The sequence below is a fragment of the Lissotriton helveticus genome, chromosome 11 (assembly GCF_964261635.1).
Source record: "Lissotriton helveticus chromosome 11, aLisHel1.1, whole genome shotgun sequence".
In the NCBI taxonomy this organism is placed as follows: domain Eukaryota; kingdom Metazoa; phylum Chordata; class Amphibia; order Caudata; family Salamandridae; genus Lissotriton; species Lissotriton helveticus.
The window spans coordinates 168,992,726-169,008,824 of record NC_136072.1 but is presented as its reverse complement, the minus strand read 5'-3'; the positions used below and the strand labels follow the sequence as shown (position 1 = coordinate 169,008,824).

The window sequence follows — 16,099 nt, the reverse complement described above, 5'->3', positions numbered from 1 at the left end:
GCAGCGGGTCCAGGGACGCTGTGATCGGCCGCCAGATTTTCGATCGGGGGATGTGCACGGAAGGTTGCTTTCCCTGCACCTTTGTCGGCTCTCTCTCCCGCTGCCCGGATTTCCCAAGGGGCTATCGCCGTCCAGGTAAAACGATTTTCGCCGGCTGGATTGCATCGCCATTGTCTCCTTTGTGTAAAATGGCGGGGGCCATAAAAGGAGCAACAAACAAGCAATAAATTACACCACCGCCCCTACTTCGGCCGCGGATGCATTCCAACGAGTTCAAGGGGCACTAAAATGAAGATAAGTCTCTTTCCTCCCTCCAAGCAGCAACTAGGAAGCAGCAACACAGAAATAGGACTAACTCGCCCTCAGCAGAAAGGGAAACTGTTCAATCCGAATACTGACAACAACTGACAAAGGACTAACACTGCTGCCTTATATACTATTTTGGCAGCCATCTTGAACAGCAGCAGAAATAGCAAAAAGGTATTTACATCACCACACTCGAGTACATTGTTTACCTCATTTGTTCAAAATTGTCTGGGGAAAGTAATCTGTAGTAATATCTCCCTGGCCGTACCCCCATTATGGACCAGTAATTTCCACTTTAAAGGGACCCTACCCTAAGATCTGGACTCTTTGAGACTAATGTCATCTACAGCGCACTTTCACATATCTATGTACCTACACCCCCTTGTGATAGAGGGTATGCCTTTATTGCAGTACTATACTTCTACGGGTACCTTGGAGTGTATGCCTTTATTGCAGTATTATACTTCTACGTGTACCTTGGATATATCTACCTGCACCTAACTCACTCTGCACCGATCGCCACCTCATTCACTTCTGGCTGCTCATTACCGTCACTTGACGCACTAACTTGCTGTGGGCATATGTATTTTGCTACAATATTTCAGCAGTATTATACGCATATCTGATTGTTCTATATATATATATAGTTGTATATCTATGTATGCTGCTCCCATCTCTTTATGCTCCTAGTTGCTAACACATATATTTAGTTCTCTCACTAGTGCCTCTTCTGACCCATGTAACATATGGTCTGCAGTTATCTCTTTTGACCCATGTATCATACTGTCTACAGTTCTTTGTAACATTTTGTCTGCATCTATCTGCGATCCTGCACATCTCTTCTGCTCACTCTTCCACACCCACCTTACGCCTTCCTAACATGGATCACTGCGGCAAGCACACATATAAAATAATCTACCCACCCGCACTCACAAAAAAAGCCGCTAAACGCTTTAAACACAACTTCCTGAGGTCCCACCCTGAAACACCCTTTGCCGATACCTACTTCTCTCCGGTAAATGGATCCCTGAACACTGATATCATCTTCCACACCGCACGCAGAGCTCAATGGAGAAAAGCTTTCCTTGCCTTACTCAACGTCTCCACCACCAGGAAATCCGCTCATGGTTTATCACTCTCCATCGCACCATCCAAACTCTTCCCTGGCAGTACAGCCATTACTATTTACAATAACGGGATTATTCTAATTCAATCCACAGACAGGAACCTGGAACTACTCGACAACCTGTTCCCCACTTTCAAAGAGCACCTCTCCAATCGTCAGCCCTCCACACATACCCCAATCCAACTGAACCAGAACTCCTCACTTCCAACTAACGTCCCAGAACGACCCACCGCCTCTGACCCTCACAACCCCAAATACCCCCCCAAATCTCTCCACCCCGCCACTCCCTACACTCCCGCCGCACCTAGCTCCCCCTCTAGCCGTGACCTCTCTCCCCCCACTCCCTGCTCCCCCCCTCCTGGCCCCCACCCCTCCCTCAACATCTCCCCCCCCTACTCTCTGCACTCAAACAACTCCTGTCATACACCCCTCCCTCAACATCTCCCCCCCACTCCCTGCTCTCCCGCCTCTCCTAGCCTTCACTCCTCCCTCAACAGCGCCCCCCCCCCATTCTCGGCGTTCAACCCATTCCAGATCTACACCCCTCCCTCAACATCTCCCCCCCACCCCCACTCAAACAACTCCTGTCATACACCCCTCCCTCAACATCTCCCCCCCCACTCCCTGCACTCCCGCCACTCCTAGCCTTCACCCCTCCCTCAACAGCGCCCCCCCTATTCTCGGCACTCAATCCATTCCAGACCTATACCCCACCCTCAACATCTCCCCCCCCCCCCCACCCCCCCCACCCCCTGCACCCCCGCCACTCCAAGCCTCCACTCTTCCCTCAACAGTTCACTCCCCACTCTTAGCTCCCCCTCCACTCCTGGTCCCCACTCCCCCCTCAACATCTCCCCCCCCACTCTCACTCCCCATTACTACACTTGCCCCCCCCCCGCAACGACCAGTCTCCACTCGTCCCGCATTTGCCTCACCCCTCCTGTCACTGATTACCCTTCCAATAACTCTAACCCCATTCCCAACGGCACGCTGGACACAATCATGACCACCCTCCTCCAAGTGAAAGAAGAGCTCCACTCGCTCAAAGAGTTACTCCTCACGCACACCGACCACCCCCCCCCCCTCACCACCACTTCTCAACGAATCATCAACTCCCCCCCACATCCTAGGCACCCCTTACATGGGACTTCTATCCCCTCTCGCAATACCTCCAACAGGCCTAAGCGCACTATCAAGACACATCCTAATCGCTCCTTACATTTGACCTCTATCCCCTCTCGCAATACCGCCAACCGCCCCCAGCGCACAATCAAGACTCTCTCGGACCGCGACATACACACCCTACTCAGCACATATGTCCCGGCAACCCAAAACAGCTTAACTGACACGCTCATGTCCATTTCTACGATTCTCTCCAACCCTAATAGGCACCCCACGCATAGCAACAGAGGCTCTGTTCCCAACAACCTCACTAAAGTCCCTCTCACTACGGAACCCTCCACCTCCCCTTGCACCCCCAGTCTCAAATGCACACTTCTCAACTGTAGATCGGCCCAAAAACACTCGACGGAGGTCGCTGACCTCATCTTGTCTAGGAACCTTGACCTGGCCATACTAACTGAAACATGGTTAACTGAATCCTCCAATCCTATCATGGATATCCTAGTCCCCCCCCCCCCCCCAACTACTGCATCACTAGACTTGAAAGGTCCAACAAGACAGGTGGCGGAATCGCCTGCATTTACAAGAGCAACCTCTCTATTAATAAAGTCACCGCCCCTTCTCTTACCTCCTGTGAATACTTCTGCTTTGATGTCACCAGTGAGAACAAACCTGTATGTTCACTACACATCATGTACCACCCCCCGGGGGACAACCTCGTCTTCTCCCAACAACTCATGGACACAATATCAATCAACGCAGGACGGCTAAACACACAAATTTACCTTGGTGACTACAATCTCCATTGGAATGATTGCAGTGACGCAGTAGTTAATAGCCTCAAAAGTTTCCTTACCGCTTCTGACCTCACTCAAATTTGCAACACCCCGACACACGACAAAGGCTCTATCCTCGACCTGGTCATTTCCAAAGAAGGCACCACTCAACTCGACTCAATCCAACCTTGTGACTGGTCAGACCACCATATTATCACATTCCTCATCAAGGAAAAAGTAAAACTCATCCCGGTGCAATACGCCATGCCCAAAGTCTGGAAAAGAGACATGAGGAAACTCAATCCAAACTCTCTACCCCCCCCCCCCCCAACAGCTGCAATCTCCTACTCCCCCCTACCGACGCTACTGACGTTCAGGACCTAACTGACCACTATCTCAACTCCATGGCCACAATAATCAATGAGGCCGCTCCAATGCAACTGAAAAGAGTATCCACTAAGATATCCAACCCCTGGTACAACGGGAGTCTCAATGAAGAGAGACGGGCTATGCGATCGGCAGAGCGTACCTGGAGATCAGTTCCCTCGACATTGCATCTCAAAACTCTGAGGAAAAAGAGAAATGCATACTTCAGGAAAATAAAACGCTCAAAGTCAGAGTTCTTCAGAATCCAGCTACACCAAGCAAAAAACCGTCCAAGTAAACTGTTCGAGCTAATCCGATCTCAATCTAAGGAACAACCCCCAGCTGTCGACATTATGAGCACTACTCCTTCCTGTGAAGATTTCTCAGCTTTCTTTAACAAAAAAACTGACAATATAAGGAGCGACCTCCTCAATGACGCAAGCCTTTACTCAATACCCAACTGCATAACACCCAATAAACTAAAAAACAATGCGACATGGTCATCCTTTGACACCTACTCTGAAGAAGAAATTGACAGAATACTCAGCACCCTAAAACCATCCAATCACCTCACTGACCCTCTTCCTGCTAACGTCGTAAAAGACTTCATCCCTTTGCTACTCCCACTCTGGACTAAAATGATCAATAGCTCACTACAACAAGGAACCATCCCGGACTCCCTCAAAGTTGGGCAAGTTACACCTTTACTGAAGAAACCAACAGCCGACCCCACTGATCTAAACAACTACCGTCCGATTACCAACATTCCCACTCTCGCCAAACTTTTAGAAAAATGCGTCCAACTACAAATGATAAAGCACATAGAACAGTTTGATCTCCTCAACCCACACCAATCAGGCTTCCGAGCAGGGCACAGTACTGAAACCGCTATGACTCACATAATTGACGACGCCATCCAAATCTTAGATCAAAATAATACCTGCCTCCTCATCCTTCTTGATCTCTCTTCAGCATTCGACACAGTGAAACATGAGAACTTACTCGAACTCCTAAAGACAAGAATGGGCTTCTCTGGGACTGTGCTTCGTTGGTTCACTTCCTTTCTACACAACAGGTCTCAAAAATTCAAGAGCAAAAACCTGATGTCTTCCCCAGTACCGGTATCGTTAGGTGTCCCTCAAGGATCCTGCCTATCCCCTACTTTGTTCAACCTAGTTATGGAACCTCTCACCACCCTGCTACAAGCATCCAATGTACACTTTCACATGTACGCCGATGACACTCAAATATATCTCAAGTTACAATCCCCCAAAGACATCCTGAGTCTGAATTCAACGATCAGAAGCACCCAATCTTGGCTGGCCGATAACCACCTCAAACTCAATGCTATGAAGACTGAGTTCCTCCTAATCTCACCTCCCACGAAAATATCTTCCGCACAAACATGGCTTAAGCACCTAACAGCACTCAATGTCCAACCGACCATCGTGGACTCAGCAAAATCCCTAGGCATAACACTCGACACCAACCTCAACATGCAGCAGCATATCAGCAAGGCTACTAAGGGGGCGAACTTCCAAATAAATACCTTGAGGAAACTGAAACCCTTCCTCCCAGCAAAAGACTTCCAAACAGCAGTACAAGCTCTAGTCATCCCTCGCATAGACTACGGCAGAGTGGCCCTCTGCGGCCTCCCCCTAACGACAACTGCACCCCTCAGAGCATCACTAAATGCGGCTGCAAGACTCATCACTGGATCAAAAAAGCATTCGCATATCTCCCCTGACTTCAAATCCTTGAACTGGCTGCCTCTTGAAGCCAGAATACAGTTGAAAATTGCCTGCATGACGCGCAAGGCTATACACCTGAAATCACCCAGCTACCTCACTCATAAGTTGACAATTTCTGGTGGGTCCAGAACTACCAGGAGCACACACAATCTTCTGCTAAAACCGCGAAGATTCCGGAAGGAAAAAACTTACAAACGCTCCTTCTCTGGAATGGCGCCCAGGATCTGGAATGCACTTCCTCCTGAAACGAGGCTCATCTCATCCTCCCTTCTTTTTAAGAAAGAAGTCAAAAGTATCCTTATGGCTAAATACACTTGAACAATTCGTTTGATTTACATTGCGAACAGTATTACCAGTATTTTGTTATGATATTGCTTATATATTCCTATGCACGTGTGTTTTGACGTATATTAGTCTAAAGTGCTTAGATCCTTGCTCCCTCATATCAGATTTTTTTTTCTCTATTTCTGTATTTTTTACAGCGTTTTGATGGCCTACGCTCCAACTATGCCTTGCTACCTCATACCTGTACTATACGTACTATTTTTTTTATTATAATAATATTCTGTATTATTTACAGCGTTTTGATGGCCTACGCTCCAACTATGCCTTGCTACCTCATACCTGTACTATACGTAATATTTTTGCTATGTACATGAACTTGATGATCTACCTCCCTACTATGCCCCCTTGTTCCCCTACCCTCCACCTGCCTTTGTAAAGCGCTCTGTTATCTGCAAAGATCTTGTTCGCGCCATATAAAACTCTCAAAATAAAATAAATAAAATAAACAGATTACACTCAACTATGAAAAACATTAAGATGAGATGCAAATCCGATCTCGCCCGATCTACGTAACCCGCAAACACACTACAGTCACCCAGAAACCGTAATGGACTGGATAGAGGAGAGACCCCAGCACGGCACCGGATGGTGCCCCGCTGGAGTCCGCTTTCCTCCTCAAGCAAGCACTTATTCAGAAGCTCACTCACTCAAGGTATACAGTGGGGAAAAAATAATTCAAAAATCAAAAGGGCGGGCAAAGGCATGGGGGCGGCAGCCTGTCTGTGCAGCTGCTCAGTGAAACTCCTGCTTCCCTATGGAAAGGACCGGTCACTCGCAATGCGTGTATTCCATAATCCCCCACAGTCTGTCATCAGCACACTCGCTGTCCGAATCTCACGCCTGTTACAGTGCCATCTGTGTCCAAGTAAATGCAGGGCATGAGTACCCCGCAGGTCAAGGAGCCTCTGTTTGTGACATCTCCGGTACTGGTGTCCAAATTTGAGGCATTCACCCCCTCCACCAGTGCTCTGGCTTCCTCTCACTCAATTTGCTGTCTTGACGGATCAAAGTGAGGTAGCCGTCCGTCATCTCCGTCCAAGGTGGATCTCTCCAGTTCCAGGGATCCATCCTACCGTACCACTACTCTCTGAGATGAGCGGAGGATTGTTTATTGTATTGTCGGCGTCTGCTAGACCTGCGAGAGCGCTGTGTTCCCCGGGGTGGATTAGCTGTGTTTCTCGAAATCAAAGGTCTCTCCTCGCCTCGTACCTCCAACCATTCCCACACCGCTTCAGGGCTAGAGAAGAAATGAGAATCACGTGCATTACTTTTAGCTTAGCTGAGTAGAGCAGCATACATTGCAACTGCATTGCTCTCAGCTTCTGTTTCACACTAGTGAAGGGCATTCTCTGTTGTTGGGCCAGCCAAGTATAGCCTGGGAATATGCGTATTGTGTGATTTTCAAAGGTGGGGTCACCCACCCGCCGGACATCTGAGGATACAGTCGCAGTCCCTGTAATTTCGGATTTTTGCTTTAAGAGTACAGGGTGCAGCACCAGCCGGAGGGATCGGGGTCAGCGCTCGGTGAGCTTGTTCGGATATAAACAAAGAGGACGAGGAGGCCTTCGTAAATGTGTCTTTAATCCACTTTTTGAGAATTGTTTACTATTAATTCTTTTGGTGATCACCCTACCTTCCAGAGGGGATAAGGAACTCTTCAATCCCTCAAAATCTGCTATTAGTGCATGACATAACTGGAAACATATGTGGATATGTTATTGTTGCTGGACGTGTGTGCACTATTTCATGACCTTTTGCTGAAGATAGCCTTTATTATCTAGATCCCATTTTCAGAAGCCACCAATGATCTACTATTTGTCACTGTTTATTTCCCACAACAAGGCACATTCACTGTTTGGAGGGTAGACAATACCCTTTAATGTGGTAGTATCTCCCTCCATATATGCTGCATCCCTTTTGTATATTAAAATCAGAGGGCCTCGTCTGTTTTGCAAGTTGTTTCAGAATACACCCTGCATTACCCAAGTGAACACAGATGAAAGGCAGTTTCAAACAAGATCATGAAAATTGGCGATGTTTAAGAGTTATCAACGGCACGTTTTTTATATGTACGCTTGTGAAGAAGATAGAGATCTTTGAATCACAAAAGAGTGCAGTTTTTGAGTAGAGGAAATCTGCTAATGATTCACAAAAGATGAACACCTTTTTGTGATATTATGCAAATTTATCTCAGCGTCATACCAAGAAATGTGTTTTTTTTTATCATCTGTTTATTTCTGTCTTTCGTGATTAGATGATTGTATTTCCGCTGTGCACATTCCAATCGAATTAACTTTTTTTGCTAATTCCAGATCAGGCAAGAATAACTTGTTGTGTACATCCTGTAGTGCAGGAGCGACCTGATTGGCAGCCATCAAAAAAGGATTGTAAAAGTAATGCATATTCCTGGTTGATCTACTCGATGAGAAAGGGTTAGAGTTGATAGGGTCTTCCAGGATAGAGTAACTAAACAATTCTGTTTGAAACTGTTATGATATGTAACACCATGGAGTCTGAAATTATTTATCTAAAGACACATAAGTGGGGTAGTTAAAAGAGCAAAATTTGAGGAAAATAAAATGGCGTGGGAATGTTATATTTAATTACGATCTCTATAGAAACTGGGCATGTCTTTGTTTTTATATCGATTGTTGTAGAAATGGGATATCAAAGTATGTATTCAAATTCCATAGCGTTGATAAATGTTCATTCTTTCTGTTTTACTCCATAAGCAATTGAGTGCTGTAAAGAAGTGTATTTGGTGGGTGAACAATCTATGGTCACAAGAATATCCGAGGGTACATTTTACATAAGCAAATTCTGCTGTGTCTGATTTCCTTCTCACAAATTGTGCATTAAGATGATAACTGGGTTTATATGTTTAAAAGTGGGTGATAAAGTGTCTGTTTGTTTACCAATGGTTTTACTTTACGTAGACCCAGTTGTATTCATGTAATCACATTTACTGTACTGTTGAAACATGGTTATCCTTGCATGACAGCACAGGTTTCTTTTCTTATAGTTGTTGGATCTTTATGTTGCAGTAAAAAGTAAAACTAAACTGTCCAGTCAAAAGGTAAACGAATGATAGTGATCGATAAGATTAGACTGTCCAGTTCGGCAGAAACCTGGAAACGTAATCTACTTGCTTTTAATTTCTCAATTTACACTTTTAATTCAATATAAATTGCATAGTTTAAAACACACACTGTAATTTGCAGGTTAACCGCTGCAGAAGGGATGGAACCCAAATTCCTAGCTCAAGATGACGAGAGTAGCGAAGAAGATGAAGAAGAGCTAACACCCGAAGAAAGAGGTATGGGTTGCTTTTGGTGTAATGTTCCTATTTTGGATCCTTATTTCCACTCTATAATTTGTCTTTGTCCAAGCAATGGGTATGTTTTTGCAGGACCGTATGATCCTAGAAGTTAATCTTTTGTATGAAAATGGACAAGCTCTGGGCCTACGCTCCTTGAAAACTGCCACTGGTTGTGGTGATGATGGTGGGCTGGAGGCTGTCTCACATATTTAACGATTTTGGAAAAGACAAAAAAAATCGGTTTTGAAGGAAGGAGATTGTCAGACCACTTTCATATGGCCATGCGACAGGGGCTTCTGTACCTCCACTATAGGGGTTGTGGCTGTCTGTCACCGTAGCTAGGTGATTGCCAGTTCAGAATAATCCAGTGCGATCTTGACCATAGGTAGGTTATATCCTGGGCCGACTGCTCTGTTGGCTATGCCTTCAGTAGTCCCATAGTCACAGCCCAACTGGGCCTTCATTAGCCATCTGATCGTGCCTGCCAAGAACAAGAATCTGTTAGAAGGGCTCAGTCACCAGTGTCTTTTCTGGATCGCTGTTAGGCAGTCTGCTTCTTCCTGGGTGTAACACAGAAATAAGGGTTATGCAGGACTGAACTAATTCCTGGAAGTCAGATAGCAGCCCTGGTTGCACAGAAGTATGCTTGAGTACGCAGCAGAACACACTCTAACTTTTTCATAGAGAACATGGAACTGGAACAAAGTGGGGTAGTTTGTGTTCCACTTTTATGCACAACTTCCACACTGAGGATGTGAATCTACAGTATGAAACCGTAGAACCAATTGGAAGTAGTTCTTCTTTCAAGTGTGCTTCCCAGGCTGTTTTTCATTAACCACATTTGTGTGGAGTAAATTTGCATAGCAGGTAGCACTAGAACTGTCTCCATCTTATCTCCATCACAGAGCACCCCCAACAAAGGGACAAATAGTGTGAGATTCCAGCTCCTGGATGTCAATCGCCCAACCAAAGGAGTAGTTAGGAAATGATAAAAGAGCAGTCCTCACCAAGAGACTTCTTTATCATTAGCATCGGAGTCTGCAGTCCATCCACTCACCCCAATCATCCACTGAATGGCAGTGCTGAGGAGAACTTAGCAGCAACTCCTTGCTAACCAAAAGGCCTCATAGAAAATCTAAAGATGCTTTGTCTCCATTCTCCTCAGGTAAGTGTCTGTCTCCTTACTCGAGTTTCAGCTATGTAAGGAATACACTCCCACTATCTCAGGGCACAGTCCTTAACCTCCATCTTGTGTTAGGCCAGGACAGAGGTATTCAAAAAGGATCCCACTGGCAGCCATACTCCGGCTCATTCACAAACCATGCATGTGCTGAACACTCAACCACACTTAACACGCACAGGTTTGTCAGCGCACGTTTATGGGCAAGTGCATAGAAGTGGAATTTTACCCAGGTGGGCCAGTCCTTAACTCAAGTGACCCAAATTAAAAGGTCTGATCGTGCTTGTGATTATTTGAATCACACTATGCTGCTGCCACCACTATTTGTTACCAAGAAGGGACATTCCATTCCGAACAGTTGAATTGAAAGGGAGTTGTGTTTTAAGCATTTTGTATAGAGATTTTAAGGTACTGAGATAAAGACTCAGATAGAGAGTGGTAATTCAGAAGCCAGCATTAAGGGAGAGAAACAGTGAGCCAGAGCAGTATAGACAAGTGGTGATTGAAGTCTGGGAGAGATTAGTGAATCAAGTAGATGTTGAGAGGGTTGTATTGAAAGAGTAGTGCATTAAAATAGGTACTGGCAGAATAAGGGGAAATTTAATTGAGAGGGTGGGTGGAGTAAGGAGGCTTGAGAGCAGGGATAGTGGTGGCAGAGGTGGCATTGATGGAGAGTGACAAAGGATTAAGAGAGGGAACAGTTGAATGGACAGATGCTGAGATGCTTTGGGAAAGGAAGCGAGAGAGATGTTGATGGACTAAAGAGAGGGGATCGTTTACTTGGAGAGAGAAATGGTATGGAACATATATTTAGAGGGTGGAATTCGGAAAGGACCGATGAATTTAGAGGGAGACCTTGAGAGAGAAGGTGTTTGAGCTATAGATTAGGATTGAAAGGGGGAAAAGAGGGGTTGAAACAGTGGAAGCTGTGAGGGCAAGTGAGTGGGAGGTTGAGGGAGGGATTAAAAGAGCAAGGAGAGGCTGACCATTTAAGATTTGAAATGTTAGAAGGGAGGGATCGTGAGGTGTCACAGATGTGGAGAGGGATTTGGCAGAAGATATTGGAAGAGTAAGGAATTGAGGGAGAGAACTTTGAAAGTGAGATTTAGAGTAAGCTCTGAGAAGTTGACTAATAAGGGGATGGGAGGGATTGCGAGAGGGGTTGAGGAGACGAGCATTTGGGGGGTTAAGTGGTTGGGAGGGATTGTTATAGTTGGGGGGGTTTGAGGGGTTGGAAGCAGGGTGGAATTGAGATGAGCGAGTCAAATGGCAGTGAGATGAAAGACAACTGGTAATTGTGAGAAGGAAAGTAAATTGCAGTGTGATGGGTGGGAGTTCAAAATTAAGCAGGATGTGTGAGTAAGGGTATGAAAGGAGATGGGTGGGACTGAGTGGCAGGAGAGTTAGTGGGAGATTAAGGTGATTAAAAGTTAAGGGGGCTTTGAGAGATTGGTGATTGAGAGTAGAGATGGATGAGAATAGGGAGCCAAAAATAGGGTGATATATATGCTATGGATCTAATCACAAATCCTAGTGAGTGTTTAATAAATAAAATGCAGCATAGAAAGTAATAACTTTACTTACTTATGCTTACTACCCCTCCTGGGGATATAGGCCATCAACCAGACTCTCTAGCCATCTCTGTCCCGGACTTTTCTTTCATTCTGACTCCAGGTGTAACCCATCTCCTTACAGTCAGCCTCGAGGCCCGGTGCCAGGTGTTTCTTGACCATCCTCTTTTCCTTTTCCCTTGAGGGTTCCAGGTCACGGCTTGCTTGGTGGTGTTTTGATGCAGGCTTGCGGAGGGTGTGGCCTATCCAGCGTCTTCATGCTTTCCTCATGAGGTGGGAGTTGGAAAGCCTTCTGCCATAGGTGGTTGTTGCTGAAGGTGTTTGGCCAGCAGATTTGAAGGATTTCCTTCAGACAGGTGTTGACGAAGGTCTGGACTTTGTAAGCAATAAAGTGTACAAAATCTCGATGATGATAGAAAGTGTGCAGGTGAGTCTAGTTTCCGAATTCAGAGCTTTTCAGGAAAACAAGCCTGGTTTCTGTTTAATGTCTTAAGCAAGTTAACTACAGTTTCTAGATGCAGTGCAAGGCTAGTGTTATGTAAGTGATTTGGAGTTTTCAATTGGAAAGAAAAATGTACTCCTAGTGTCTTTTATTCTTCAATATGCCCTTTCTCATTCATCTAAGGAGTACTGCAATACACTTCATTAAAGTTGCATTTATATAGCTCTTACTACTACTGACAAGGTTTTTGAATTGCTATGCAGTGAGTAGCAAGCCAAGCTATTTAAGAACCCAGAGTTTGTGGTCAGTCCATTTGTTTTTGAGGGATTGGACTTGCATGATAAAAGAAGCCATTCCATGCATTTACTCTATTGTCTTTGTGGTACATTAATGACTGAGGTGTGACCTTTAGCGGGTGTGAAGCAAATGCTTGCTGGGATTAATAGATATTGTTTAAATTGCAGGGATATGGTTCCAAAAAAAGACATTAAGACGGGCAGTCATGAGATTTAGAGTAGTCTATATGCAGAAGCGCATGCATAAGGTATAAAAGGAGGAGAAGTACATTCATAATAAATAAGAGAGCAGAAAAGTAAAAGTTTAATTCAATGTCAATTTTTTATGAACGATTTTAAGGGAATATAGCAGGTGGAGATTTTTTGAAATGGCATGCAATATGTGGATAAAAACCTGTAGAAAGAAACAGTGCTATAAAGGAATATGGCTTTGAAGTCTTTCTAGAGTCACTTAACCTTTAAAGGGGTGCCAGATACTTGTTACACTTCGCAAAACAAGCCCAGTGCTTCTTGAGACCCCTTTACCAGTGATGGTCAAGCAGTGTGACATTTAAGCAAATCCCAGTAACCTTAATTACAAATTGACAACAACATCAACGCCTCACTGTATGCAATGCAAGCAATAATTTCAAACCCAGAAAGACCCATATTGTTTCTGGTATTGTCAGTTTTATCTGTATTCTTTTTTTAAATTTTCTAATGTCATTTGTGGATGTTCAGGTCTTTTGACTTCGAGCATGGGGAAGAGCTATTTCTATTGTTTTCCGAAAGTTAAAAGTGATGCCAAGAGTTAATTTGTTGTGAGAGTTGCTAAGCTATTTTCTGAAAAGGAAAGATGCAGAGATTATTCTTAGAGTAAACTTTCATCTAGTGATGTCTGAAGTGGAATTTTATGATTTTGTTGTCTTTGTTTGGTTTGTTATATTTAGCAGACCATTTGCGGTTCTACATCTACCTATTTGATAATCTGTTCGACTTTTGTGGGTACATGAATATTGATGTTGTTATGAAGAGTATGACGCAGATTGAAAATTTGTGTAGAGTTGGGGAAAGTTGTGTAGGTCCTGTAAAACGGCATATTTCCTGTTGCCTAGATGAGTTTTTTTCCACGGGATCTTAAAACCTCCTAAGAGGAAATCACTTGCTTAACCCCTTCGCTGCTAGGCCTTTTCCCCTCCTGTGCTGAGGCTTTTTTTGGCGTTTTGGAGTAGTGCGCGCTTAGGCCCTTGTAACTTTTTGACCACATAAGGTATCCACGCCAAATTTGCATCCTTTTCTTCCAACATCATGTGGATTCTAAAGGCGCCCAGGGTTTGTGGATTCCCTTGGAGGGGTCCCATAAATTAACCAAAATATAGTGATTTTTTTTGTTTTTTCAGAAAAATGGGAAAAACGGGCTGCAAATGAAAGCCTGTGGGTTTTCCCCTGAAAATGGTATCACAAAAGGGTTTGTGGGGCTGAAATCTCCATTTTCTCAGCTTTCAGGGAATGACAGACTTTTGTCAGAGAACCGAAATTTTTCACTCAGTTTTGGCATTTTTCTGGGACATAGCCTATTTTTGCTATTTTTAGAGCTTTCCACCTCCTTCCAGTTAATGGTAGAAATGAGTTTGAAAGCAATAATGGATCCTGGAAAGCTTTACATTTTCGAAAAGTAGACAAAATTCTGAATTCAGAAAGGGGTCATTTGTCTAAATCCATGAAGGTTTCGTTATAGAAACTAACAGTTAGATATTGGAATATTTGAAATTTTGTTGAAAAAAACAGCCTTTTGTCTCAACGTTTTCACCTATAACTTTTTCTAATTTTGACAGCTCTTGGAAAGCAATATACCGTTACATTCGTTAGACCTTCCTGGTTGTGGGGATATATAGGACTTGTAGTTTCACCAAGAACCCGACGAACCCAGATCCAAAAACTGAGCAGCAACTTGCAATGGTATTTTTTCATTTACTGGGTATAGTGCACTTTGTCTTGGAAAATGTATACATGGAATAATCTGTATGAAAGACACCTATGTATTTCTGAATTGGGTACAAATTATAGAGTTCAGAAACAGTATATAATTGCACATTTTCAAAGTTGGGAATACTCATACTAGCATGAGAATTATTGGTCATTTTTCATAAAGATTTTTTTTTTACCCAATGTCTTTCATTCAAAGGGAGAAATGCATGAAAGCTCAATTGGTAATAACAGTTGATTTACAAATCTGAATTACCCCAAGTGTCCCGATAAAAACGGTACCTCACTTGTGTGGGTCGGCCTTGTGCCTGCGACAGGAAACGGCGCAAAATGCAACGTGGTCACACCTAAATTTAGCAGTTACAAATTGACCCTTTTTTGACAAAGTGCCTACCTGTAGTTTTTGCACCCTAGATCTGCCGGCACCTAGGGAAACCTAGCAAACCTATAAATTTTTGAAAAGTAGACACCCAGGGGAATTCAGGATGGGGTGACTCGACTGCCTACCACCAGGTTTTGTTACCCAGAATCCCTTGCAAAGCTAAGATTTTGACAAAATAAACACATTGTCCTCACATTTCTGTGGTGGAAAGTTCAGGAATCTGCGTGGATCAACAAATTTCCACCCACCCAGCGTTCCCCCAGGTCTCCCGATAAAAACAGTACCTCACTTGTGTGGGTCGGCCTTGTGCCTACGATAGGAAACGGCACAAAATGCAACGTGGTCGCACCTCAATTTCCCAGTGAAATTTTACGTTCTTTGGACAAAGAGACTACCTTTTGTTTTTGAGCCGTAGCTCTGCCAGCACCTAGGGAAACCTAGGAAACCTATACATTTTTGAAAACTAGACACCCAGGGGAATTCAGGATGGGGTGACTAGTCTGCCTACCCCCAGGTTTTGTTACCCAGAATCCCTTGCAAATCTAAAAATTTGACCAAAAAAACACATTTTCCTCACATTTCTGTGGTAGAAAGTTCTGGAATCTGCGTGGATCAACAAATTTCCACCCACCCAGCGTGCCCCCAGGTCTCCCGAAAAAAATGGTACCTCACTTGCGTGGGTAGGCATAGTGGCTGCGACATGAAACAGCACAAAACGCAGCATGGTCGCACCTCAATTTCCCAGTGAAATTTGGCACGATTCGGACAAAAAGACTACCTTTTGTTTTTGCGCCGTAGCTCTGCCAGCACCTAGGGAAACCTAGCAAACCTATACATTTTTGAAAACTAGACACCCAGGGCAATTCAGGATGGGGTGACTCGTCTGCCTACCCCCAGGTTTTGTTACCCAGAATCCCTTGCAAACATAATAATTTGACCAAAAAAACACATTTTCCTCACATTTCTGTGGTGGAAAGTTCTGGAATCTGCGTGGATCAACAAATTTCCACCCACCCAGCGTGCCCCCAGGTCTCCCGAAAAAAATGGTACCTCACTTGCGTGGGTAGGCATAGTGGCTGCGACATGAAACAGCGCAAAACGCAGCATGGTCGCACCTCAATTTCCCAGTGAAATGTAGCACGATTCGGACAA

At 44.5% G+C, this 16,099-nt stretch overlaps 1 protein-coding gene across 1 annotated transcript in view; it reads left to right on the top strand.

Annotated features, from left to right (window-relative positions):
* PPP1R2 (protein phosphatase 1 regulatory inhibitor subunit 2) overlaps positions 1–16,099 on the top strand; it is a 132,738-nt gene that overhangs the window by 101,355 nt on the left and 15,284 nt on the right. The window contains 1 exon segment of the mRNA XM_078666378.1: positions 9,014–9,108. Within this exon segment, the coding sequence (XP_078522504.1) occupies positions 9,014–9,108 (95 nt within the window).